The sequence below is a fragment of the Acipenser ruthenus genome, chromosome 45, assembly GCF_902713425.1.
Source record: "Acipenser ruthenus chromosome 45, fAciRut3.2 maternal haplotype, whole genome shotgun sequence".
In the NCBI taxonomy this organism is placed as follows: domain Eukaryota; kingdom Metazoa; phylum Chordata; class Actinopteri; order Acipenseriformes; family Acipenseridae; genus Acipenser; species Acipenser ruthenus.
The window spans coordinates 1,355,136-1,381,135 of record NC_081233.1 but is presented as its reverse complement, the minus strand read 5'-3'; the positions used below and the strand labels follow the sequence as shown (position 1 = coordinate 1,381,135).

General features: G+C 40.2%; 1 protein-coding gene and 1 non-coding gene across 2 annotated transcripts; both read right to left on the bottom strand.

Annotated features, from left to right (window-relative positions):
* Positions 1-224: 224 nt before the first annotated feature.
* Positions 225-296, bottom strand: trnat-cgu (transfer RNA threonine (anticodon CGU)). The gene has a single exon. It is a non-coding gene; the product is annotated as a tRNA-Thr (tRNA).
* A 3,973-nt stretch (positions 297-4,269) lies between these two features.
* Positions 4,270-25,073, bottom strand: LOC117398428 (zinc finger protein ZFP2-like). The gene is made up of 3 exons (XM_059013336.1): positions 24,822-25,073; positions 20,284-20,381; positions 4,270-8,869 (listed from the first exon to the last, which is right to left on the bottom strand). The coding sequence occupies exon 3, from the start codon at positions 8,832-8,834 to the stop codon at positions 7,005-7,007; it is 1,830 nt and encodes a 609-aa protein (XP_058869319.1). The 5' UTR covers positions 8,835-8,869; positions 20,284-20,381; positions 24,822-25,073; the 3' UTR covers positions 4,270-7,004.
* Positions 25,074-26,000: the final 927 nt, after the last annotated feature.

Sequence of the window (26,000 nt, the reverse complement as noted above, 5' to 3'; positions counted from 1 at the left end):
TAACTTCTTTCATTTCTTTGAGTACTATTGGTTGTGCTTCATAGAAGACGGCGTTGTTGGAGTCGGGGTATAGCTCAGTGGTAGAGCATTTGCCTGCAGATCAAGAGATCCCCGGTTCAAATCCGAGTGCCCCTTTTTTTAATTTAAATTAAAATACAAGTTGCATTATATAATTTTTCTTTTCAGCTAAACAAGTAACAAATAGTGTTTTAAAGACAGCAACAAGGTACGGACGGGGATTGAACCCGTGATCTTCGGTTTACGAGACCGACGCCTTACCACTTGGCCACCGCACCCTTCACGACTGCAAATGAAATCGGAAGCTTGGACTCTATTGAGAAGGCTGCCCGGAAAGAGAATCTCGCTGGAAACCAACCTTACAGTTAACAGCTGAATGCCAAGGATGGGCAAAATAGTCTCGGAAACTCTTTAAATAGAAAACATTGGTCTCCATATTTATTTAAAATACAAATAGAAAATAGGTTGCCAGACATGTATTTTAAATAGAAATTAGTAAATACTATTTTGCAAATAGTATTTTTTTAAAACACTTGACACCATCATCTACCGGCTGTAGTATACACCCATTTTTTATTTATTGTTTTCATAATAATGAACTGAAAGTTTCAGTACTGCCTCAGTCCACAAGCCTGTCAGTAACTGTATTTAGATCCAAAAGAACTGGTACTTCTATACCTCAAGACCCCCTCTTCAGACAGCACCTTTCAACTGGATGAGAACAAGCAGAGTGTTTAGCCGCTCAGAAGCACGCCGCTCTTTCCCAGGTCATTTGCATATTTTGGGTAAACCAAGAGGCATGATGGGATGCTGGAGGCGTTATGGCAAACCCTGCTCTTACTTTATTGTGTGCTCCCTCAATTAAACTGGTTATCGAACCCGGAGCATCTCTCATCTTTCACTTCTACTAATGAATTACTCTCCAACTCTGGGGAAACAAAACACAGATGTGTGGATTGTATTATCATGATGTGCTAGAATTTCCCTTGCGCTAAAGACTCACTGTGCTGTCTGTAGTAACTTGTATTATAACAAGGTCAAGTTTATCAAAACATATAGAGAATGGATGGGAATGGGCAATAAACATCACTGCTGTTTCTCTTAAAACGTGTTTATTTATTTCTAATACTGGACCCTGTCTTAATACTGTATCACATTCTGAATATGAATATAGCTGAGTTATTAATTGTAGGTAATACTTGGAATACCAGATACACATTTACCAATAAAAAGCAATCCATGTGATTTCTTTACCAGTCGTTCATTATTTTGTGTATCGGCCTCCACACAAAGCCGAGCGCAGTGCGGTATACTGTAATGATGCTGCAGTCAGTCTGCCCGGACTGCACCTGAACCATCTTAAAAACACGAAGCCTCCAATAAGCTCATTTGTAAAAGTTAGTAAAGAATGGCGCTATATAATCTAAGGAAGCTGAATGTGAACTCCTAGCTGGAGCAACGAGAGAGGGAGAGAGGGGGCGGGGCAGAGAAGGAGGCGGAGACGCTGCTAGGCAACCGGCTCCTGAACATTCCACTCCGCTGAGCAGAGACCGTTAGGATTTAAAAATGCCAAAGTTCCGAGCGGCGTCAGTTAATTAACGTTCGTTTCGTTTAATTAACATCCTGTTGCTGGAATACATTTTGATTTTGAAGTAACCATATTTTAAATACTCAGACAGCACTGTATTAAAAACGACTTGTTTTGACCAACTAAAAGCTATGACCAGCAATTACAAGCGAGATTTAATATAAATGCTTGACGCGCACTGACATTTAGGGACACACACACACTAATAATAATAATAATAATAATAATAATAATAATAATAATAATAATAATAATAATAATAATAATAATAATAATAATAATAATAATAATAATAATAAACAACATGTTTTGCTTAAATGTATTGTTGAATGTCTACAGATCTTTTTGTTCCTTTTTTCTTACATAACACGTGTGCAGTTTAATTCTTTTGCATCAACACAATTAAAATGGTTCACGTTTCATTTATTTATTTATTTATTTATTTATGTATGTATTTATTTTAGCTGGCTGCTCGCATGCTCCTCAGAAGACGCTGAGCTGCCTCTCCGCACACTGCGTGTCGTTTTGAAGCGCTGTGTTTAAGATATTTTCATGTTTGATCTCCTGGCTCTCTGTTAAAATGCAGTCTGTCCTGCCATCAGTTCCCCTGCATCCTGATAAAACGGGAACAACATGGAGGTTTTTAACATTGTCAAACTTAAGCCAGGGTTAATCTTTTATCCCCTGTTGGTTGACCTTGTATTTTACACGACTGTGAACACGCTGTAACTAACTCGAAGCTCCCTGTTCGCTTTCATCTTCTGACACACCCGCATTGCTCATGTCCTGTAAAGACGCCGACATATCTGAATTTGTTATTTTCCTCATCTTGATTTGACAAACTGTCTGGAAACGAGCAGCCATCGCACTGATAAATCACTGAAACTGGCGGGTATGGGATTTGTAGTTTTTAATGTGTGATTAACAGTGGGCAGTGGACACCAATAAACTACATTCCCAGAGTGCATTACGATTGAGTTTAGATCCGAATGTGAGGTTTTTTTTGTTTTACTTTCCAGCTGAAAAAATAAATCACGTTTATTTTTTATAGTCTACCTTTAGGAATTTCTAGTCGCCTACGTGCGCCTAAATTAAAATGTATTTTCGCACAAGCATTTTGTTCGTCTCGTACGCAGAAACTGTTGAGATTTCATCTGTGCTACTGGACGACACAGAAGACTCTGCCCATCATCCGAAGCAAACACTGTTGTGTGAGTATATGCTGTGATTCGACCCGACATCCACCGAAAATCTCTGCGATCCACGTACCGGCCACCACTGTATTAAACTAACATGTTATTTGATCTGAACACAGCTCCGTGACAAGCGGTCGCTGCTGCCCTCTGCTGTTTACAAGAGGTACTACAGGTAGTGAAATTCACAATGACATTACTACTGTTATTAGTATTTATTTCTTAGACATCCAGGGTGACATACAGTTGTTACAAGTTATCACAGTACAAAGTATCACATTATAAAACATCACATTAAAAGAATATTATAATACAGATAAGAGCAGATATGAAAGTACCATAAAATCAATTCAAGTAAGAGCAAAATAATAAAGCACACAGTAAATTATAAGAGTGAATTCGACTAAGAGCAGCTAAACCTGATAGTAACTATTTGCTGATATGAGTCCAGTAAGAACAGGCAGTAAGCATGATAAATACATGAGAATGATTTCAAATAAGAGCAATTACAGAAACGTTATTATTTATACACAGAGTACTCTCCTGGCTATCCTGTAAATATTGTTTTTGCTGTATTTTAAGAATGTATCTGAAATGTCTTTTTTATGTACAGGGGTTAAGGTTAATCGGAGTAATTTCAAAGGACAACTGAACTGCGTTCAGATAGAGAGAGAGAGTGGGTGAAAGAGAATGAAACAAACAGTTCTATAAAATGGCCACACGATGGCAGCATTGTATAAGGAATAGCGAGAGCTCCGTTCTGCCCGTCTCCATGAAGTCCAGGTTTACAGCACAGGAAGTGTGTGCAGAGTTGCTAGTCTTTGATGGATTTTATATTTGGAACACAGTTAATAAAAGTGTAAATTTTAGAAATTATCCTATTATTTTTTAACCCAATGCAGTCCAGCAATCCAGTTTATTCTTGCACATTAATAACACCGCTAGTAGCTTTCTGTGTGTAATTATTGTTTCCATTTCCAATATGGTCCTTGTTAGTGTGAGTGACATTTCCTTGTTCAGTTGTATCAGTCTGAACCTCTTCTATACATTTCAGCTTCAGCCCTTGGGTTCCAATACAACTACAATCTAAAGTTAACAAACTAGGATTATTATTGTTACATGTTACTGTTTGCATCATTTCACCCTCATTCCATTAAAATTACATGTTCTAGTATTCAAACTGCAGCAGCGTGCTTCTAAATGTGTTTCCAAAGGCTGTCCACATGAAGCACCCTGTAGTGTTATTTCTGTGACCTTAATGTTTTAAAATAATACTGCATTTTGTTTGTTCATTTTTGCCATTTCTGCATGAATGCCATACCTGTACAGTGCAAACCTGTGTGAGGATCCATTGCTCCTAATCCAATCTAAATCAATCTGCATGCTGTTTGGATTAATAGACTTCTCTTCTCCTAGACAGGCAGCACAAATAGTGGAGCCGAGCAGTAAAGAAAAAGCACTTCACAACAGTTCAGTGTAAAATCAATGCAAAGTTTATTAGTGGCTTCTGAATAGTGAAATGTGTAAAGGTGTTCTCTTTTAATAGCATGATCTACACTTCACACTGTCTTACAGGATGCAATTGATACACAATATATAAAGCTTTAAACATTGTATTTTAATGGCAGTGCTGATGTATATGTACAGCTCGGACAAAAGTTTAGCATCACCTAGAATTTTTGATACAATTCATAACTTATTTAACATTGTGTAATCAAAGAAACTACACAAGGATATCACAAAAGTCTACTGGATGCCATAATAGTAGTACAGTACTTCATCATAGATTTCAAAATGACAATTTATTTCAATTTCTGTCACTTTCATTCAGTATATGCAAAACTACAAATCACTGTAATTCAATATGTTAACGTAACATTATTCAGCAGGTTTCATTTGACTTTATGAAGCAAAATTAGTTCATTCTATAGAGTGAGGCAAAACCTTTGGTCATATATCTGTAATCTATTCCAGTCAGTCAAAGCTCTCAGCCTGCATTAAAACATCTAGCAGGACCAGTGAAATATGACACTGTCTACATTGTCTACACTCACATACACACACACATACAGCCTAAACTGAAATGGTTCAGACAATCTTACAATCGATCACACTAAGCTTACTAATAGTAAATTATTTATCGATAGCAAGTTTACTTTAAAATAAATTCTTCATACAACTATGAGGTAGATTACTTATAGTTACTTTATCAAGATTCACTAAAACGTTATTTCACACACAAGGTGTGCAAACTAAACAATTAACATTTCAATTGTACCTGACAGTGTTACAATTAATTAATTTAGTTTCATGAGAGGAAAATGCAACTGGAACTATACTGGCTTAGGTACAGCAGACTCAGACTTGTTTGTCTGATGAAAGTCTCTGTAAGTTTTACGGCAGTCCTCCAGCCAGGCCTCAGTCTCTCTGCATTTGCTCGTTTACTAGCTTGCCTTCCCTTTTTGGGTCGTGTTCTCAGTCACAGTCCTGGAGTTGCAGCTTGGCATAGCAGAGTGACAGCAATTAGTTTAGCAGTCAAAGTGCAGCACAACATGTTTAGTTTTGCTTGAATATTTATAGCATTTCTCTATGCTAGGTTGCTATCTGCATTGGTCATTTGTTCATCTTGCATCTTAAAACTCAGTCCTTTGATGTTTAATGTCCTTTTCCGCTAGGACATCGATGCTTTATGTCTTCCTCGCGTCAAACCGCTTCTTGTTGCCGCTGTGAATTATCTGTACAGAATTCAACTGTCCTTTCAGCCTAATCCAGTCCAGATGCCACCCAGCCCTGCTCACCTAGTTCAGGGGTCACACAGTTCAGTGTGTCTGCAGGAAAGGAGCCCTTTTTCTTCAAGACACAGATTTCATTAATCTGTCCAGTTACATTTATAATACACTTTCATGTATTAATATCATATTCAGGGAATATTCACCACAAACAGCAGCATCTTCCCCTTTTTCAATGTCTCCCTTGGGTTTGTTCAGTTCCACTGCAGATCTGTATCTCAGGAATCATTGACAGTTTAAACAATGACAATCCTTTTACATACAGAGGTAATGGAAACATAATAATGTGCCCTTTATACACACAGATACTGGAAAACATACAGGAACTCAAACTCAATGTCAATGAAATCCTTTATAAATAACCAAGCCTGCCTTTGGATGTACTGCATTGTCACTCTAATGATATCATACTGATACAAAATACAAGCAAACAAGCCATATTTTGCCCAAAAGGAATAAACAGCTAATGGTGATTCCACAAAAGCACCAGCTCTGTTACTGTCAACCAGTCTGAGGCAACTTCATCCTGCAGATTGTTTAGATCAATTATTCATAAACTGTATAAGCTATGAATGTAGTAATAATGGTAATGTTGTAGCATGTATGTATTGCAGATTTGAGTAAAAGCAACTTTTATGAATCTTTTACTTGCAAACCTTTCATGCTTTACAGTATATTTATACAGCTCTAATATTGTGGGTCTGTCATAATTGCACACACAGCAATTTACACAATAAAAATGATAGGAATTGTATTTCAATCCCACTGCATTGAAGCAGGGCTCCAGTACACAACAAGCTTGGAGTTTCTCAGTACTTAAAGGGTGCATGAGGACCTTTTTATTTGATTGGGTCGCATGTTCCCATGTGTTGCTACAACTGCTTACGGAAGGTGAGCATATTGTTTAATTTGTTGTTTATTTTTATATTTTGACCACTTTTTTAAACTTTTAAATTGCATTCCCTGCCTCATGGACCTCTCAGAACTACATTTCCCATCATCCTCCTGCTCACTGGTAAATCCATCTCAGTTACATATGTGGTGCAATAGCTTAGAGGCCATTCTAGTAATATGAAGGGCACACTGCTGCCACACCCATGAAGAGAGTTTTAGTTTTAGATTCTTTTAAATAATTCACTTCTTTTCTCACCGACACTGGTACAGTAATGGTATTTTAAAAATATGATGTGTTTTTGGCATCTTTGTTTAATGTGTTCACAGAAACAAGCTTGGCATAAATCCTCACAGCATGATGAGTGAGATTCATTTCCAATGCAGTTCATTCTGAAAGAATGGGTCTGTCTCCTTCAGTTTGACACGCTCCTCTTCTCAGTGTCTCTGGATTCAGACTGGCTCTCACTCCTGGGGACCCCCTTCATTTACTGCAGGGTGAGAGAGAGAGAGACAAGGAATCAGTCAGCTCTCCACACACTCAAGCAAGCAGGGTGGAGAGGTGAGGGACTGGGAGGGAGGGAGGCTGGCTCTAGTGTGAATTCGCTGGTGTCTTTTTAGGTTTCCTGACTGCCTAAAGCTCTCCCCACATTCAACACAGCGATACGGCTTCTCTCCAGTGTGAATGCGTTGGTGTCTATTTAGGCTTCCTGACTCACTGAAGCTCTCTCCACATTCAATACATTGATATGGCTTCTCTCCAGTGTGAATTCGCTGGTGTATTTTTAGTTTTCCTGACACATTGAAGCTCTTCCCACAGTCAGTACAGTGGTGTGGCTTTTCTCCAGTGTGAATTCTCTGGTGTTTTTTTAGTTTTCCTTTGTTAGTGAAGCTTTCCCCACATTCAGTACATTGATATGGCTTCTCTCTAGTGTGTAGTCGCTGGTGCGTTTTTAGGTTTCCTGACTGACTAAAGCACTCCCCACATTCAACACAGTGATACGGCTTCTCTCCAGTGTGAATTCGCTGGTGTTTTTTTAATTTTCCTTTGTCAGTGAAGCTTTTCCCACATTCAAAACAGCGATACGGCTTCTCTCCAGTGTGAAATCGATGGTGTCTTTTTAGGCTTCCTGACGCATTGAAGCTCTTCCCACATTCAGTACATTGATACGGCTTCTCTCCAGTGTGAATTCGCTGGTGTTTGTTTAGTGTTCCTTTGTCAGTGAAGCTTTTCCCACATTCAAAACAGTGATACGGTTTCTCTCCAGTGTGAAATCGATGGTGTCTTTTTAGGCTTCCTGACTCCATGAAACTCTCTCCACATTCAAAACAGTGATACGGCTTCTCTCCAGTGTGAAGTCGCTGGTGTCTTTTTAGGCTTCCTGACGCATTGAAGCACTTCCCACATTCAGTACAGTGGTGTGGCTTCTCTCCAGTGTGAAGTCTCTGGTGTCTTTTTAGGACTGCTAACTGACGGAAGCTCTTTCCACATTCAGTACAGTGATACGGCTTTTCTCCAGTGTGAAGTCGCTGGTGCCTTTTTAGGACTGCTAACTGACGGAAGCTCTTTCCACATTCATTACAGTGGTGCGGCTTCTCTCCAGTGTGAATCTGCTGGTGTGTTTTTAGGCTTCCTGGTCGGCTGAAGCTCTGCCCACATTCATTACACTGATGTGATATCTTTGGCCGGGATATATTTTCTGTATCCTTAAACAAGTCAACAGATTCCCCTTCAATGTGGACAGGTTCCAATTCAGTCTCTTGTTTAATGTGGACAGGCTCCAGTTCAGTCTCCTCTTTAATGTGGACAGGCTCCAGTTCAGTCTCTTCTTTAATATGGACAGGCTCCAGTTCAGTCTCTTCCTCTTTAATGTGGACAGGCTCCAGTTCAGTCTCTTTCATGTGGACAGGATCCAGTTCAGTCTCTTCTTTCATGTGGACAGGCTCCAGTTCAGTCTCTTCTTTCATGTGGACAGGCTCCAGTTCAGTCTCTTCTTTCATGTGGACAGGCTCCAGTTCAGTCTCTTCTTTCATGTGGACAGGCTCCAGTTCAGTCTCTTCTTTCATGTGGACAGGCTCCAGTTCAGTCTCTTCTTTCATGTGGACAGGCTCCAGTTCAGTCTCTTCTTTCATGTGGACAGGCTCCAGTTCAGTCTCTTCTTTCATGTGGACAGGCTCCAGTTCAGTCTCTTCTTTCATGTGGACAGGCTCCAGTTCAGTCTCTTCTTTCATGTGGACAGGCTCCAGTTCAGTCTCTTCTTTCATGTGGACAGGCTCCAGTTCAGTCTCTTCTTTCATGTGGACAGGCTCCAGTTCAGGCATCTCCTGCTTAATGCAGATCGGTACCAACTTCATCGTTGTTCCTTGGTTTTCACCAGGATAAGGCAGTCCTGAAAGCAGAAAATGAAATGAAGTATTACGATCTGTTCTCTATCGTTGTGTTTACACTTACAACTCGGACCTGAACTGACTCAGGGTCTGTGAACGTGTGGGTTGTAGTGCGTAGTGAAAGGGTGATGCAGGTGCTCCAGACAAGGACAAACACAAAGTTCACAGTTCAAGTTCCTTTTTATTTCTTGAACAAAAATTAAATAATAAAGCTGGCGCTACCCAGCAATGGGTATTGCCAGCGTCAAAACAAGGGGTTGCAGTCCCAAAATAATAATCACAAAAACCACAAACACAGTCACGTCTCCGGACAGTGCGTGCTCGTAGTGCAGGTGCGGTGCTGGAAACAGCGATGCTTGATTAAGTGCAGGTGCGGTGAAGTCCGGGTGAATCGCTGGCCCCAGGCTGCAGCTCCCAGATCCGTGCTTAATTATTCTGAGAATGATAAGAGACACACGGTTGCAAAACAAACACAAAGTACAAACAGTCCTCGTTTCCTCCCATCAACCACAACAAAGGAACCGATTATGGCGTCATGTCCCCCTGAAGTACCCTCAGCCCCGCCCCCTCCGATAGCTAGTTCAATCACGTCTCCTCCAATTCATGAATGAAACTTTGCTTACCGTACTAGGGCGGGCACTCCTGGTACCGTGACACCATCCCTTTCCTGAATGGCCGGCTTCCGACTGCCCCCGGAATGAACTGCCGAAACATTCAGTACGGGGCACGCAATTCCTGCTATACAGTGCTCTCACAGGTCGAGAGGGAGATTGTTGATTCAGATTCATTCACGCTTTGGTCACAGGGTCTATCAGATTAAGAGTCTGATCATTTGAGCCCGTTTACACTTGAGCACAGACCTAGGCTGGCTTTGGCCCAGTATGCGCGCACATAGCCCCTGAACTGCAGTGCGTGCCCGATGACATCATATCAACCACCCCTTGTGTGAAGACATTTCCCCTCCCAAAACACAGAGGCGGAAGTGTTTAAATCAACAGCAAGCCTGTCATTTGAGTCACTTGTGTGTTTCTACTGCAAGGTGGTCATTCCGTGCCAATTAAGATTTCATTCTGTCATCAGAAATGGAGCGGAGCATTGAAAACGAGCAAATCAGACGTTTCAAGAAACAGGTGTTATTGTCTTCATTTAAACATCTGTCTGACAACTCGTCTTACATGGAAATGTATACACTAACTCCCATGTATTTTCTTACCCATGGCACGTATTCCAAGGACACAGAGAAAGCAGGCAGGTGGCAGAGCGTTCAGCTTCAGAGCCCCACAGGTGTGGAATGATCTGCCTCAATTTGGAAGGGAGGCACCATCTCTTGCTGCTTTTAACCCTACCGCTCCGGTGAACATTCTACCTGTTTGAGGTCGGACTGACGTAACGTGACTTTCAGCTTGTGTATCAGGATCATTTTACACCAAATTGTTCGATGGGTGCGTAACTTGAAGAAATTCAACATCAGATAGATCTGTCAACTCATCAACACTTTCTGTAATAAAAATTAAAGTTTTCTTTTGGGTCGGTGTGACAGAAACACAGTGATTCTTGGTGGTAAATCTCCCTCCTGACCTGACCGTGCAATAAGTAGCGAGAACAGAGTAGTACCTTGGACGGGCTGGCCCGACAGTTCTTTCCCAGGGTTCAAGGGAAGACGGCCAGCTAGAAAGGGGGCAGAACTCCGGTTAATTAACTCATCGACACGGAAGGGAAATAATGTGGGAGATTGGAGGGGCGGCTGCACTCGTTTACCAAGGGGTCACGTGTGACGGCATGAAAGGGGCCGGAGAGATGCAATCTTTTCCTTCGCTTTGGTTACGAGAAAATAACCAGGATGGACCCGTGCTGTATCGTGATAACTTATCTCGAGTGTTTGTTTTGGTTTGTCTATAATTGTTGCTTGTTGCATTAATAGACGGCTAACACATTCCGGAGCTGTCGCCAAGGGCCAGCACAAAACCCGGAACAGCACGGCACTATTGTCAGCAATAAACCGGATCACCCACCACGAGCACTGCAGCACGCACCCAGGACTGGTGACCGTGTTTGTACATTGTGGGAGGGATACTTGTTTATTATTTGGTACTGCATACCCGTTATTATTTACCCCATGCACTGCACATTGCTGCGTAATGCCGGGGAACATTATTTGGTCACTTCCAACTGGATTACAAATCTCTGTCTGATAATTCCACACTGCATCACTGCTGCACCTGTACACTGCAAACCACATTGCCACAGTCAGTAAGCATTCCTGGCATTTAGTCTGCTCTCCAGTAACACTGCACTTTAAAATCCTGGTATAAACAGTCACCTAAACTGAAACCTAAGATACTGAAATGCTGCACCTCATAATAAAAGGTATTTCTAATGGCTTGGGGCTTTAGTGAAATGCATTTTGATTGGACAGTGATCTGTGATGTTTATCCTATGAATATTTCACAACAGTTAATATTTTGTTTTCTGGTAAGCTTGTACTTGTGATCGCCGAATCTCCCGACAGAGAAATAAATAAACTCACTCATCTAGCTTTCTGTCCAACTGCTTTTGTTTTGAAAGTATATAAAACTATCCCTGATTGGTTGTTGGAGCCTTTGGAGATGTCAGTCATTTGGTAAGCAACCAATAGTTGTTTAAAACGCCTGAAAATGGGCTTCTACCATCACCATGACATCATCGTTCACATATGAATGATTTATAGCAGCTGTTTTTTGGGACCAGTTAGGAGTTAATAGTCAGATTGTTTTCCAAATGGTTTCATGTGGGTACAAACGGCATTAACATTTTTGAAAATCCGATATTGCACCGAATATAGCCTCAAGAGCAGTCAAGGATAGCCCTCCTAGTTTAGAGAGCGAGAGTCTCCTTTTCTTTATTCTGGGCTGGGAACCCTCCAGAGAAAACCTACCCCGCAGACAGATTGGCAGCATTTTCCAGCATTTCTATTACTAATTCTAATTATTATTCTGATTATTGGTAGCCTAAAACTTAGTTCCAATCTTCACATAATATCATGATTTACATGCAAATAAACATGTTCCTATCCAACTAACAGTATGATTTTTCAAGCAGGTAGGTCATTTATTTACAAGTTCCCTAACAATCCAATTATTATATAATGATGTAAGTGCTGTCAGCTGTTTTTGTACACATCAAACTACTGAAACTTACAGAAATATCATTAAAATAGCACTTTCACCCTTTGCAGGAAATGAAATCACCGAGCAAATTTTCAGAAACTCGCTCATATCACTAACAATCTTATGTGAGACATTATTCTTGAAATGTTTCTTTGTAATGGCTTATCCCACAAGGTTGAGATTAAATGTTGGGGCCATTTACAAAAAGATGCATATTAAATATAGAACAGTAAAACATTGCAATACAACTGCCTATTATAATCCTGTTGAGTGCTTGAAACACTGATGAAAGTCATTCTACACATTATATTATTATTATTATTATTATTATTATTATTATTATTATTATTATTATTAATATTATTCTAAGCTCTCTTCATAAATCGGTGACCATCGGGACTGATGCTAAACGAAAGCCAGAGAGTGTTTCATTTTACAATGCAACGGAGTATGGTGTGGATGTACTTGATCAAATGGCACGGCAGTATCCTGTCAAAGGTGGTTCTCGCAGGTGACCTGTGGCTGTTTTTTTTATGTTTTGGACCTGGCTTTTGTTTTGTACAAGGAGTGCACCGGGAACACAAGGAGTGCACCAGGAACACCAGGAGGTCCCCGGTTCAAACCCCACCTCAGCCACTGACTCACTGTGTGACCCTGAGCAAGTCACTTCACCTCCTTGTGCTCCGTCTTTCGGGTGAGACGTAGTTGTAAGTGACTCTGCAGCTGATGCATAGTTCACACACCCTAGTCTCTGTAAGTCGCCTTGGATAAAGGCGTCTGCTAAATAAGCAAATAATAATAACACAATCTCCCGGAGGAACTTCATTCTGCAGCTAGCCCTGGAGCTGCAGCAGAAACATTTTGATCAGAGAAGTGCAATCCGGCTTGCAAATGCCCCTCAACCTTCAGCCAGCGCTGCACCCACTGGCACACGGAAGAAAAGACAAGGCCAGGCTGCTAAATGCAACAGAAACAAAACATTGGATGCCTGCGCCTGTTGAGAAGAGGCAGTCTGTGGCACATGCACTGGTAACGTTGAACAGTGTGTTTTCTGTGTGGATTGTACTAATTAGACAGCTGTAATAGATGTGCCTTTGAACTCTGTTTACCTCAAAGCGCATTCATGTCGCTTGTTATGTTATATTTTTGTTTTATGCTATATTTAGAACTAGTTATTTATTTTTTATAATTTTGTACGTGCATACAACTTTCTACACCTGTTTACACAGTAGTTTATTGTGTAATGTTTATTATAGTTTTTCATATTTATGTATATGTGCTATACAGTGTTTTTGCTGTGCAAATGTTATACATGGTGTTCATAAATAAAAATATGAAGTTGTATCCGATTGTTTTTCATTTTCATATCGAAGCCGTTTTAAAATAGATGCCAAATGAACCTTTCGGCGGTTCAAGTGTTAATCTGAAAATGCACAAAAACACTCAACACAACTGACTTGTTTCACTTCACTTTGTTAATTCATTGCCACATCTGTTTATAGATATTTTCTGCATTCAAGACTGAATTGATTGCAGATGTGTTATTTTAAATAGGAGACTGTGAACAAGATGGCTTGCAGTGCATGACGTCAGACCAGAAACACAAAACCAAAACAAACAGGTACTGGCGGGGCAACACTGAAACGCTGCGGTGTTCAGTTCATTTATTAAACAATAGGAAATAAAAGACTTAAACAAACACAAAACAAAAGGAACCAAACAAGTATCGTGCTGGTTTTCAGCCAGCACGTATTTTATATTCTGGACGAGGGGTTAACTAACTATTAATTACCTTATTACCCCTCGGCCACAGTCTGCACGAGTTTAATAAGGATGCGTGACTGTCAGCTAGTTAAATAATCAGTAGCTGATCAGTCACGCATCCTCACGAGGTTTTTAAAATACAAAATACAAAACAATACCAAATAATGGCAGCAGCTTTTCATCCACACCGCAAACAAGAATACAAATAATAATATAACCAAAGAGCACTCATCTCTATTAATAATACAAATAATAATAATATAAACAAAGGGCACTCATCTCTATTAATAATACAAATAATAATAATATAAACAAAGGGCACTCATCTCTATTAATAATACAAATAATAATAATATAAACAAAGGGCACTCATCTCTATTAATAATACAAATAATAATAATATAAACAAAGGGCACTCATCTCTCTTCTTTTTTCCCTCTACAACAAAAAATACTTTATTTGCAGCAGATGTTTAATGGCAAAAAAATTCAGAGTATAAAGTAATGTGCTGACAGTGATGAAGTGCTGCAGTAATTCAGAGTATAAAGTAATGTAGTGACAGTCATGAAGTGCTGCAGTAATTCAGAGTATAAAGTAATGTAGTGACAGTGATGAAGTGCTGCAGTAATTCAGAGTATAAAGTAATGTGCTGACAGTGATGAAGTGCTGCAGTAATTCAGAGTATAAAGTAATGTGCTGACAGTCATGAAGTGCTGCAGTAATTCAGAGTATAATGTGCTGACAGTCATGAAGTGCTGCAGTAATTCAGAGTATAAAGTAATGTGCTGACAGTCATGAAGTGCTGCAGTAATTCAGAGTATAAAGTAATGTAGTGACAGTCATGAAGTGCTGCAGTAATTCAGAGTATAAAGTAATGTGCTGACAGTCATGAAGTGCTGCAGTAATTCAGAGTATAAAGTAATGTGCTGACAGTCATGAAGTGCCGCAGTAATTCAGAGTATAAAGTAATGTACTGACAGTGATGAAGTGCTGCAGTAATTCAGAGTATAAAGTAATGTGCTGACAGTCATGAAGTGCTGCAGTAATTCAGAGTATAAAGTAATGTGCTGACAGTCATGAAGTGCTGCAGTAATTCAGAGTATAAAGTAATGTGCTGACAGTCATGAAGTGCTGCAGTAATTCAGAGTATAAAGTAATGTACTGACAGTGATGAAGTGCTGCAGTAATTCAGAGTATAAAGTAATGTGCTGACAGTCATGAAGTGCTGCAGTAATTCAGAGTATAAAGTAATGTGCTGACAGTCATGAAGTGCTGCAGTAATTCAGGGTATAAAGTAATGTGCTGACAGTCATGAAGTGCTGCAGTAATTCAGAGTATAAAGTAATGTACTGACAGTGATGAAGTGCTGCAGTAATTCAGAGTATAAAGTAATGTAGTGACAGTCATGAAGTGCTGCAGTAATTCAGAGTATAAAGTAATGTGCTGACAGTCATGAAGTGCTGCAGTAATTCAGAGTATAAAGTAATGTACTGACAGTGATGAAGTGCTGCAGTAATTCAGAGTATAAAGTAATGTAGTGACAGTCATGAAGTGCTGCAGTAATTCAGAGTATAAAGTAATGTGCTGACAGTCATGAAGTGCTGCAGTAATTCAAAGTATAAAGTAATGTAGTGACAGTGATGAAGTGCTGCAGTAATTCAGAGTATAAAGTAATGTGCTGACAGTCATGAAGTGCTGCAGTAATTCAGAGTATAAAGTAATGTACTGACAGTGATGAAGTGCTGCAGTAATTCAGAGTATAAAGTAATGTGCTGACAGTGATGAAGTGCTGCAGTAATTCAGAGTATAAAGTAATGTGCTGACAGTCATGAAGTGCTGCAGTAATTCAGAGTATAAAGTAATGTGCTGACAGTCATGAAGTGCTGCAGTAATTCAGAGTATAAAGTAATGTACTGACAGTCATGAAGTGCTGCAGTAATTCAGAGTATAAAGTAATGTACTGACAGTCATGAAGTGCTGCAGTAATTCAGAGTATAAAGTAATGTGCTGACAGTCATGATGTGCTGCAGTAATTCAGAGTATAAAGTAATGTACTGACAGTCATGAAGTGCTGCAGTAATTCAGAGTATAAAGTAATGTGCTGACAGTCATGATGTGCTGCAGTAATTCAGAGTATAAAGTAATGTGCTGACAGTCATGAAGTGCTGCAGTAATTCAGGGTATAAAGTAATGTGCTGACAGTCATGAAGTGCTGCAGTAATTCAGAGTATAAAGTAATGTGCTGACAGTGATGAAGTGCTGCAGTAATTCAGAGTATAAAGTAATGTGCTGACAGTGATGAAGTGCTGCAGTAATTCAGAGTATAAAGTAATGTAGTGACAGTCATGAAGTGCTGCAGTAATTCAGAGTATAAAGTAATGTGCTGACAGTCATGAAGTGCTGCAGTAATTCAGAGTATAAAGTAATGTGCTGACAGTCATGAAGTGCTGCAGTAATTCAGAGTATAAAGTAATGTGCTGACAGTCATGAAGTGCTGCAGTAATTCAGAGTATAAAGTAATGTGCTGACAGTCATGAAGTGCTGCAGTAATTCAGAGTATAAAGTAATGTACTGACAGTGATGAAGTGCTGCAGTAATTCAGAGTATAAAGTAATGTGCTGACAGTCATGAAGTGCTGCAGTAATTCAGAGTATAAAGTAATGTGCTGACAGTCATGAAGTGCTGCAGTAATTCAGGGTATAAAGTAATGTGCTGACAGTCATGAAGTGCTGCAGTAATTCAGAGTATAAAGTAATGTGCTGACAGTCATGAAGTGCTGCAGTAATTCAGAGTATAAAGTAATGTGCTGACAGTGATGACGTGCTGCAGTAATTCAGAGTATAAAGTAATGTAGTGACAGTCATGAAGTGCTGCAGTAATTCAGAGTATAAAGTAATGTAGTGACAGTCATGAAGTGCTGCAGTAATTCAGAGTATAAAGTAATGTAGTGACAGTCATGAAGTGCTGCAGTAATTCAGAGTATAAAGTAATGTACTGACAGTCATGAAGTGCTTCAGTAATTCGGGGTGCACTGATAAAGATTTTCTTGTCCGATGCTGATAGTCGATGGTTCTCTGTCCATATCGACCGATACCGATAATAATAGACAGTGCATGTAAGCTATTGTAAACTACTAGAACAAGACCCAGGGACAAATTGAAACTGTTTTACAATTATGAATGTTAAAATGAACAGGTATTGTTTACGTGTTGCATTTACTTCAGAAAATGAATACAAAGAATAACGAAGTATTATACTGTGTGCTGGACAGTAATTTATACATTTGTTTTACAACAGTCACACAAAAAAAACACTTTGCATTTGTACAAGTGAAAACAATTCTGTAGAAAAAACATCTATAATGTGACATGAACTTGTATAGCCACTTGCTGTCTAGCATTGCGTATCATAACCTCTACCTGTACTGTACAGTAGAAAAGAAACATAGTCTAGACAATGTGAGCTACAACAGCGGCCGTTACATTCTTATTGTAAGCTCACACTGCTTCAGAATGAAGCACAGCTTAAACTGTTCACTTAATCAAAAACAAAAAGATCTCATGAAAATATCCGCTTACAAAATTCAATCAAACTTGAATTAGTTACTAAACAAGACGGCACAGTAATCAATTACAGCTTCAAAAAACCACAGAATACACCCGCAACCAATGAGATTGAGCAAGACACACAATTACAAATAATTATAATAATTATTATTATTTTAAACCATCAATGTTATTTAGGATTCAATCTTTTTTTTTAAAGCATCAGAATAATATTCTACTCGCAGTCCATCGTTGGATTTAATGCAGCATCAAGTCTGTTCTGCTGCACACAACTCGCTATCCTATTGTTGTCTTCAGATATTAAAAATCCAAACACCGCTCTTTTGAGACTTATTTACTGATACAGCACTGGGAAAATGAGTGTCTCAATGTTCGTGCATCATTAGTAAGCATGCCTGAGCAAACATTAAATTCTGTGCTGGATGAAATTCAATCATGTATATGGGTGTACATTATCGGCTAAAATAACACACACTGCAGATAGTCGATTGTGTGTGTGTTTATTTCCTCTTATCGGTGCCATGCAGACAGGCTCCCGATTATCAGAGCACCCCTATTATTAAATAAAAACATGTAAACTGGCACAGAAATAAGAAATAAAAGCTTCTTGAAGTGCGTCCTGAATGGTTATAATAACGCGATGCAAAGTGAAACGCAAGTGCTTTGAATGAAGTGACTGAACTAACACGATGTCACTGCAGTTTAAACGTATGTGTATTTGGGCGATCTTAAATCAATGAAAACTATAGAACATTTCAAAGAAACCCTTGCGTGTAGGGTACACGTGCTTTCAGCACATTGTCACTATCACAGTCATTTTAACTAGTGGCACTGCACAGTGCTGGACATTTTAATAAGGAGGAGCGTTAACATGAACAGAAAAATGTAAGATCAGCAGATGACAGAAAACACTTTAATCCCCATTAAGATGAGCGACATGGTTGTTTGGTCCTGTGATCTGTTTATATGGTCTCATGACAATGTGCTCTGGTGCCCTTCAGTGATTTCAATTAATATTTAGCTTGTGCATGATAAGACATGGGATTACTCTGCAATCTCATCAAGCTTACTACCAGTCACGTCCAGAACTGTCACGTCCATGACGCTAATCTGGGCTCTTCCTATTAAGAAAGGAGGTCAACAATTGTATTCTAGAACATACATTTTAAAAAGTTAGCTTTGCAGAGAAAGTTTGAACTAAATATAATGTAGTATACAACTTTTATAGAAACCAAAAAAATGTGATGGCTGTGACATTTGGTTTTATTTAAACACCATTATTTTGAATCACTAAAATATTATTAGTAACTTGGTATTATATTCCCATAGAGTCAAAATGTGACTTATTTACAAATGTGTGACTAAAACATGTATCCTATCATTGATAGCTACAGTGTATGGAAGGCAGACTTCTGAAAATGTTGCTTTTTTAACAGTAACTTTAAATGCCTGTAAAGTAAAGAAAAGGCACAAACAGAACAATAATAATACAGCCTGCATTGATAGACACCCTTTAGTACAAATACAGAGAGAGATGTTTTTGACAAATGCAACTTTTTTTTTTCATGGCCGTGGCACTTTTTTCATGGAATTGCCTTTATAATGTTTTTACTTATTAAAAACAAGGCTAATTGTTTAGAATGTTACTGCAATTACTGATCTGAGGCACCTCTGTGTGCAGAGCAATAACTTGCATAGTATTGATTTGAGGCACCTCTGTGTGCAGAGCAATAACTTGCACAGTATTGATTTGAGGCACCTCTGTGTGCAGAGCAATAACTTGCATAGTATTGATCTGAGGCACCTCTGTGTGCAGAGCAATAACTTGCACAGTATTGATTTGAGGCACCTCTGTGTGCAGAGCAATAACTTGCATAGTATTGATCTGAGGCACCTCTGTGTGCAGAGCAATAACTTGCATAGTATTGATTTGAGACACTTCTGTGTGCAGAGCAATAACTTGCATAGTATTGATTTGAGACACCTCTGTGTGCAGAGCAATAACTTGCACAGTATTGATTTGAGACACCTCTGTGTGCAGAGCAATAACTTGCATAGTATTGATTTGAGGCACCTCTGTGTGCAGAGCAATAACTTGCACAGTATTGATTTGAGACACCTCTGTGTGCAGAGCAATAACTTGCATAGTATTGATTTGAGGCACCTCTGTGTGTAGAGCAATAACTTGAATAGTATTGATTTGAGGCACCTCTGTGTGTAGAGCAATAACTTGCATAGTATTGATTTGAGACACCTCTGTGTGCAGAGCAATAACTTGCATAGTATTGATTTGAGACACCTCTGTGTGCAGAGCAATAACTTGCATAGTAATGATCTGAGGCACCTCTGTGTGTAGAGCAATAACTTGAATAGTATTGATTTGAGGCACCTCTGTGTGTAGAGCAATAACTTGCATAGTATTGATTTGAGACACCTCTGTGTGCAGAGCAATAACTTGCACAGTATTGAATTGAGGCACCTCTGTGTGTAGAGCAATAACTTGCACAGTACTGTTCACTTAAGAAACAGTCGGAAATGAGTCATGGAAAAGAGATCTACTGAAAAAATTAATTTAAAAGCAAGTGATCAGCCCTTTTTAATCTGTGAAAAAAACATAGATTAATTGTACTGTAACGCCCATTCTTGTGCTAAACTCTTAGCCTTTCAGATACATTTCTTTCTGTAATATTAAGCAACAATGTCACAATAATAAACAAAGCATTGCACACAATTACAATCCTGCCCAGTAACACAGTGACTGCTCTGACACACTCAGTTACAATGAGACAATACAAGAAACACACTGACTGCTCTGACACACTCAGTTACAATGAGACAATACAAGGAACACACTGACTGCTCCGACACACTCAGTTACAATGAGACAATATAGAGCCAGTATGAAGCTGATTGCAGTGTAATGAATAGAGAGACGCTTACTTCAGGTATTGTCAGTGGGATGTGCAGCACGGCTCTAGTGCTCCAGTCACTCACTCTGACTGTCTCCTCAGTGAATGTGTCCTTTCTGCTCTTCAGATCTGAAAATGTGTTTGTTTAGTTCAAGGAGAACAGAGAATGTTTTTACATGTGCTTTAGTTCACTTAAACAAATGTATACTGTACTATGAGATTACAAGAATACAGTTTAAGATACTGTGAAAGAAGCCGTTCAAGGGGAGGAGACAATTTCACCCCCCAGGTGATCAAGGAAGTGCAAGGAAGTGAACGCAAGGCTTATGAACCCGTATTGTAACCTCGTGTAGTACCAGATATCCTGCATCAAAATAAAAACATGTTTGTTTCCCATAGCAATATTAAAAACCCTGTGTGACGTCCCACAGCATGAGTTTAGAATTGAGGTGTCCCTCAGTGTTTAAAATGATACACAAGAATAACATAATGATACCAGCAGAATAAAAACTAGTGAAGGAAACACAGATACACCTCATTGAAAGAATGTTTAAACATGATTTCAAACTCATTAAGAAGGACAGAAAGCCGGTTTCCATGTGTGTTCATGCAAGTGTGAAAATGGCAGTCACTGTATGAACGTTTTGGAAAGCGCTGCTTTTACAATCATTACGGTACACGTGCACGTACTCCACTCTGAAATAATAATTGTTTGATACTGAAAATATATTTGATATCGTTTATATATAAAAAATGCTTCCCCGATTGCTAGCTTCTAAGTTCCACGCGGTCTCACGAATAGAAAAAAAAACAAAACATGCACGACAAAAATAGCCAGACCGCCAAAGACAATATTTACTCGCTAGATGTTTTCAACACGAGTTCATTTTGACTGGAAACCCGCCACTCGAGCAGCACTGAGCCCGCGGCACGGAGACTGCAACTGAGGAGATATGAATAAAAACAAACACGCCGCTTCACAAATACAACACACACACACACAAAAACAACGCGCTCCTACCACACTACAACCCGGACCTTTCAAAATAATACAATATAACAGCGCTCTGTAGTTTATAAACACATTGTAGAGCTCCATGCAGACTCTCTCACCTCCTCTCTGCTCTCCCTCAGTGTCTGAACGGATAAAACAACGCGCTCCTACCACACTACAACCCGGACCTTTCAAAATAATACAATATAACAGCGCTCTGTAGTTTATAAACACATTGTAGAGCTCCATGCAGACTCTCTCACCTCCTCTCTGCTCTCCCTCAGTGTCTGAACGGATAAAACAACGCGCTCCTACCACACTACAACCCGGACCTTTCAAAATAATACAATATAACAGCGCTCTGTAGTTTATAAACACATTGTAGAGCTCCATGCAGACTCTCTCACCTCCTCTCTGCTCTCCCTCAGTGTCTGAACGGATAAAACAACGCGCTCCTACCACACTACAACCCGGACCTTTCAAAATAATACAATATAACAGCGCTCTGTAGTTTATAAACACATTGTAGAGCTCCATGCAGACTCTCTCACCTCCTCTCTGCTCTCCCTCAGTGTCTGAACGGATAAAACAACGCGCTCCTACCACACTACAACCCGGACCTTTCAAAATAATACAATATAACAGCGCTCTGTAGTTTATAAACACATTGTAGAGCTCCATGCAGACTCTCTCACCTCCTCTCTGCTCTCCCTCAGTGTCTGAACGGATAAAACAACGCGCTCCTACCACACTACAACCCGGACCTTTCAAAATAATACAATATAACAGCGCTCTGTAGTTTATAAACACATTGTAGAGCTCCATGCAGACTCTCTCACCTCCTCTCTGCTCTCCCTCAGTGTCTGAACGGATAAAACAACGCGCTCCTACCACACTACAACCCGGACCTTTCAAAATAATACAATATAACAGCGCTCTGTAGTTTATAAACACATTGTAGAGCTCCATGCAGACTCTCTCACCTCCTCTCTGCTCTCCCTCAGTGTCTGAACGGGTAAAACAACGCGCTCCTACCACACTACAACCCGGACCTTTCAAAATAATACAATATAACAGCGCTCTGTAGTTTATAAACACATTGTAGAGCTCCATGCAGACTCTCTCACCTCCTCTCTGCTCTCCCTCAGTGTCTGAACGGATAAAACAACGCGCTCCTACCACACTACAACCCGGACCTTTCAAAATAATACAATATAACAGCGCTCTGTAGTTTATAAACACATTGTAGAGCTCCATGCAGACTCTCTCACCTCCTCTCTGCTCTCCCTCAGTGTCTGAACGGGTAAAACAACGCGCTCCTACCACACTACAACCCGGACCTTTCAAAATAATACAATATAACAGCGCTCTGTAGTTTATAAACACATTGTAGAGCTCCATGCAGACTCTCTCACCTCCTCTCTGCTCTCCCTCAGTGTCTGAACGGATAAAACAACGCGCTCCTACCACACTACAACCCGGACCTTTCAAAATAATACAATATAACAGCGCTCTGTAGTTTATAAACACATTGTAGAGCTCCATGCAGACTCTCTCACCTCCTCTCTGCTCTCCCTCAGTGTCTGAACGGATAAAACAACGCGCTCCTACCACACTACAACCCGGACCTTTCAAAATAATACAATATAACAGCGCTCTGTAGTTTATAAACACATTGTAGAGCTCCATGCAGACTCTCTCACCTCCTCTCTGCTCTCCCTCAGTGTCTGAACGGATAAAACAACGCGCTCCTACCACACTACAACCCGGACCTTTCAAAATAATACAATATAACAGCGCTCTGTAGTTTATAAACACATTGTAGAGCTCCATGCAGACTCTCTCACCTCCTCTCTGCTCTCCCTCAGTGTCTGAACGGATAAAACAACGCGCTCCTACCACACTACAACCCGGACCTTTCAAAATAATACAATATAACAGCGCTCTGTAGTTTATAAACACATTGTAGAGCTCCATGCAGACTCTCTCACCTCCTCTCTGCTCTCCCTCAGTGTCTGAACGGATAAAACAACGCGCTCCTACCACACTACAACCCGGACCTTTCAAAATAATACAATATAACAGCGCTCTGTAGTTTATAAACACATTGTAGAGCTCCATGCAGACTCTCTCACCTCCTCTCTGCTCTCCCTCAGTGTCTGAACGGATAAAACAACGCGCTCCTACCACACTACAACCCGGACCTTTCAAAATAATACAATATAACAGCGCTCTGTAGTTTATAAACACATTGTAGAGCTCCATGCAGACTCTCTCACCTCCTCTCTGCTCTCCCTCAGTGTCTGAACGGATAAAACAACGCGCTCCTACCACACTACAACCCGGACCTTTCAAAATAATACAATATAACAGCGCTCTGTAGTTTATAAACACATTGTAGAGCTCCATGCAGACTCTCTCACTTCCTCTCTGCTCTCCCTCAGTGTCTGAACGGATAAAACAACGCGCTCCTACCACACTACAACCCGGACCTTTCAAAATAATACAATATAACAGCGCTCTGTAGTTTATAAACACATTGTAGAGCTCCATGCAGACTCTCTCACCTCCTCTCTGCTCTCCCTCAGTGTCTGAACGGATAAAACAACGCGCTCCTACCACACTACAACCCGGACCTTTCAAAATAATACAATATAACAGCGCTCTGTAGTTTATAAACACATTGTAGAGCTCCATGCAGACTCTCTCACCTCCTCTCTGCTCTCCCTCAGTGTCTGAACGGATAAAACAACGCGCTCCTACCACACTACAACCCGGACCTTTCAAAATAATACAATATAACAGCGCTCTGTAGTTTATAAACACATTGTAGAGCTCCATGCAGACTCTCTCACCTCCTCTCTGCTCTCCCTCAGTGTCTGAACGGATAAAACAACGCGCTCCTACCACACTACAACCCGGACCTTTCAAAATAATACAATATAACAGCGCTCTGTAGTTTATAAACACATTGTAGAGCTCCATGCAGACTCTCTCACCTCCTCTCTGCTCTCCCTCAGTGTCTGAACGGATAAAACAACGCGCTCCTACCACACTACAACCCGGACCTTTCAAAATAATACAATATAACAGCGCTCTGTAGTTTATAAACACATTGTAGAGCTCCATGCAGACTCTCTCACCTCCTCTCTGCTCTCCCTCAGTGTCTGAACGGATAAAACAACGCGCTCCTACCACACTACAACCCGGACCTTTCAAAATAATACAATATAACAGCGCTCTGTAGTTTATAAACACATTGTAGAGCTCCATGCAGACTCTCTCACCTCCTCTCTGCTCTCCCTCAGTGTCTGAACGGATAAAACAACGCGCTCCTACCACACTACAACCCGGACCTTTCAAAATAATACAATATAACAGCGCTCTGTAGTTTATAAACACATTGTAGAGCTCCATGCAGACTCTCTCACCTCCTCTCTGCTCTCCCTCAGTGTCTGAACGGATAAAACAACGCGCTCCTACCACACTACAACCCGGACCTTTCAAAATAATACAATATAACAGCGCTCTGTAGTTTATAAACACATTGTAGAGCTCCATGCAGACTCTCTCACCTCCTCTCTGCTCTCCCTCAGTGTCTGAACGGGTCTGTCTCCCACAGGACGAGGAATATACCAATCACAAAATACAAACCGATCAGCGCGGTCTGACAATTCATCTAATATGGACCGCAAAGGGAATCGTGATATCGGAGACCTTTTAATTAAAAATAAACATCATTTTCAATTGTAACACCGTAAACGAGCTGTTTGTAGCTCTAGTTTTTTCCAGTGAATACAATTTTAATTCAGGTAACCCCCTCCCCATGCCGGAGTTGGTACAATCTTTTATCACCCGGGGCGCTGTGTCTGGAGGCAGCAGCGCCGATGCAGAGAGTTTTTCGCAGATATGTAATCTGTGTTTTGTACCGATATTGTTATTTCCCGTCCTTTTCTTCAGAACAAGGTGTTTAAACACTAACGCTATACCCCCTGATAATGTTTTTTAGAAGTATATTAATTTAATTCAAGTTGAGCGCCGTTGTCACAAACAGATCCACAATGGCGCAGGCATGCTCGCAGTTTCATAGCTTTCTCTTCGCTAGTCTTGGAGGTTCAGTGCGTGTGAACTTGTTTTTGGTAAATACAGCACAGGGTCGCAGAAAGGTCATTCTTTACGAGTAAACTTCCAGGCAGTAACCTCTGCTATTTCTACCACATGCTTTTATTTAGTTTCTCTTAAACTGTACTCTTGTCTCCTATTCTTTATCCAGGACAGTATTCCTCCCTGCTGTCCAGCGGCACAGATTTAGACTCTTCCTCAGACTGCGCTGCGAACTAAACCAGGCAACAGAGCCGCGTCCACAGCAGCAGAAGAGTCACCAGCAATGAGACACGCCAAGGAGTGCGCTGCTCTGTGAGACTCGAGGGGACGCATTATCAAAGCGCTTCCTCCAGCCTTTAATTAACTGCTATTGATTTAAAAAAGAACAAGACATCATGTTAATGTTACAACATGAAAAACTAAACACACTGAGAGTGCTGAAGAGGGCTTGAAATACAGTGTATTACTCAGCTGTGTGGTTCTAGTTTTGTAAAATGAACAGGTGTCTTATTGTGATTAAAAAGCATCCCATTCCACAAGAAAAACCTGAGGAGGCGTTAGAAAACTAAAGCTCTTTGAATGAAATGCTTTTTATTATATGAATAACTACCCAGTGGAGTGAGAGAGCAGGTTAATAAACTAAATGTATT

Bases quoted from the DNA above. Each gene is read 5' to 3' on its own strand.
- LOC117398428 (XM_059013336.1), bottom strand. From the start codon at position 8,834: ATGAAGTTGGTACCGATCTGCATTAAGCAGGAGATGCCTGAACTGGAG.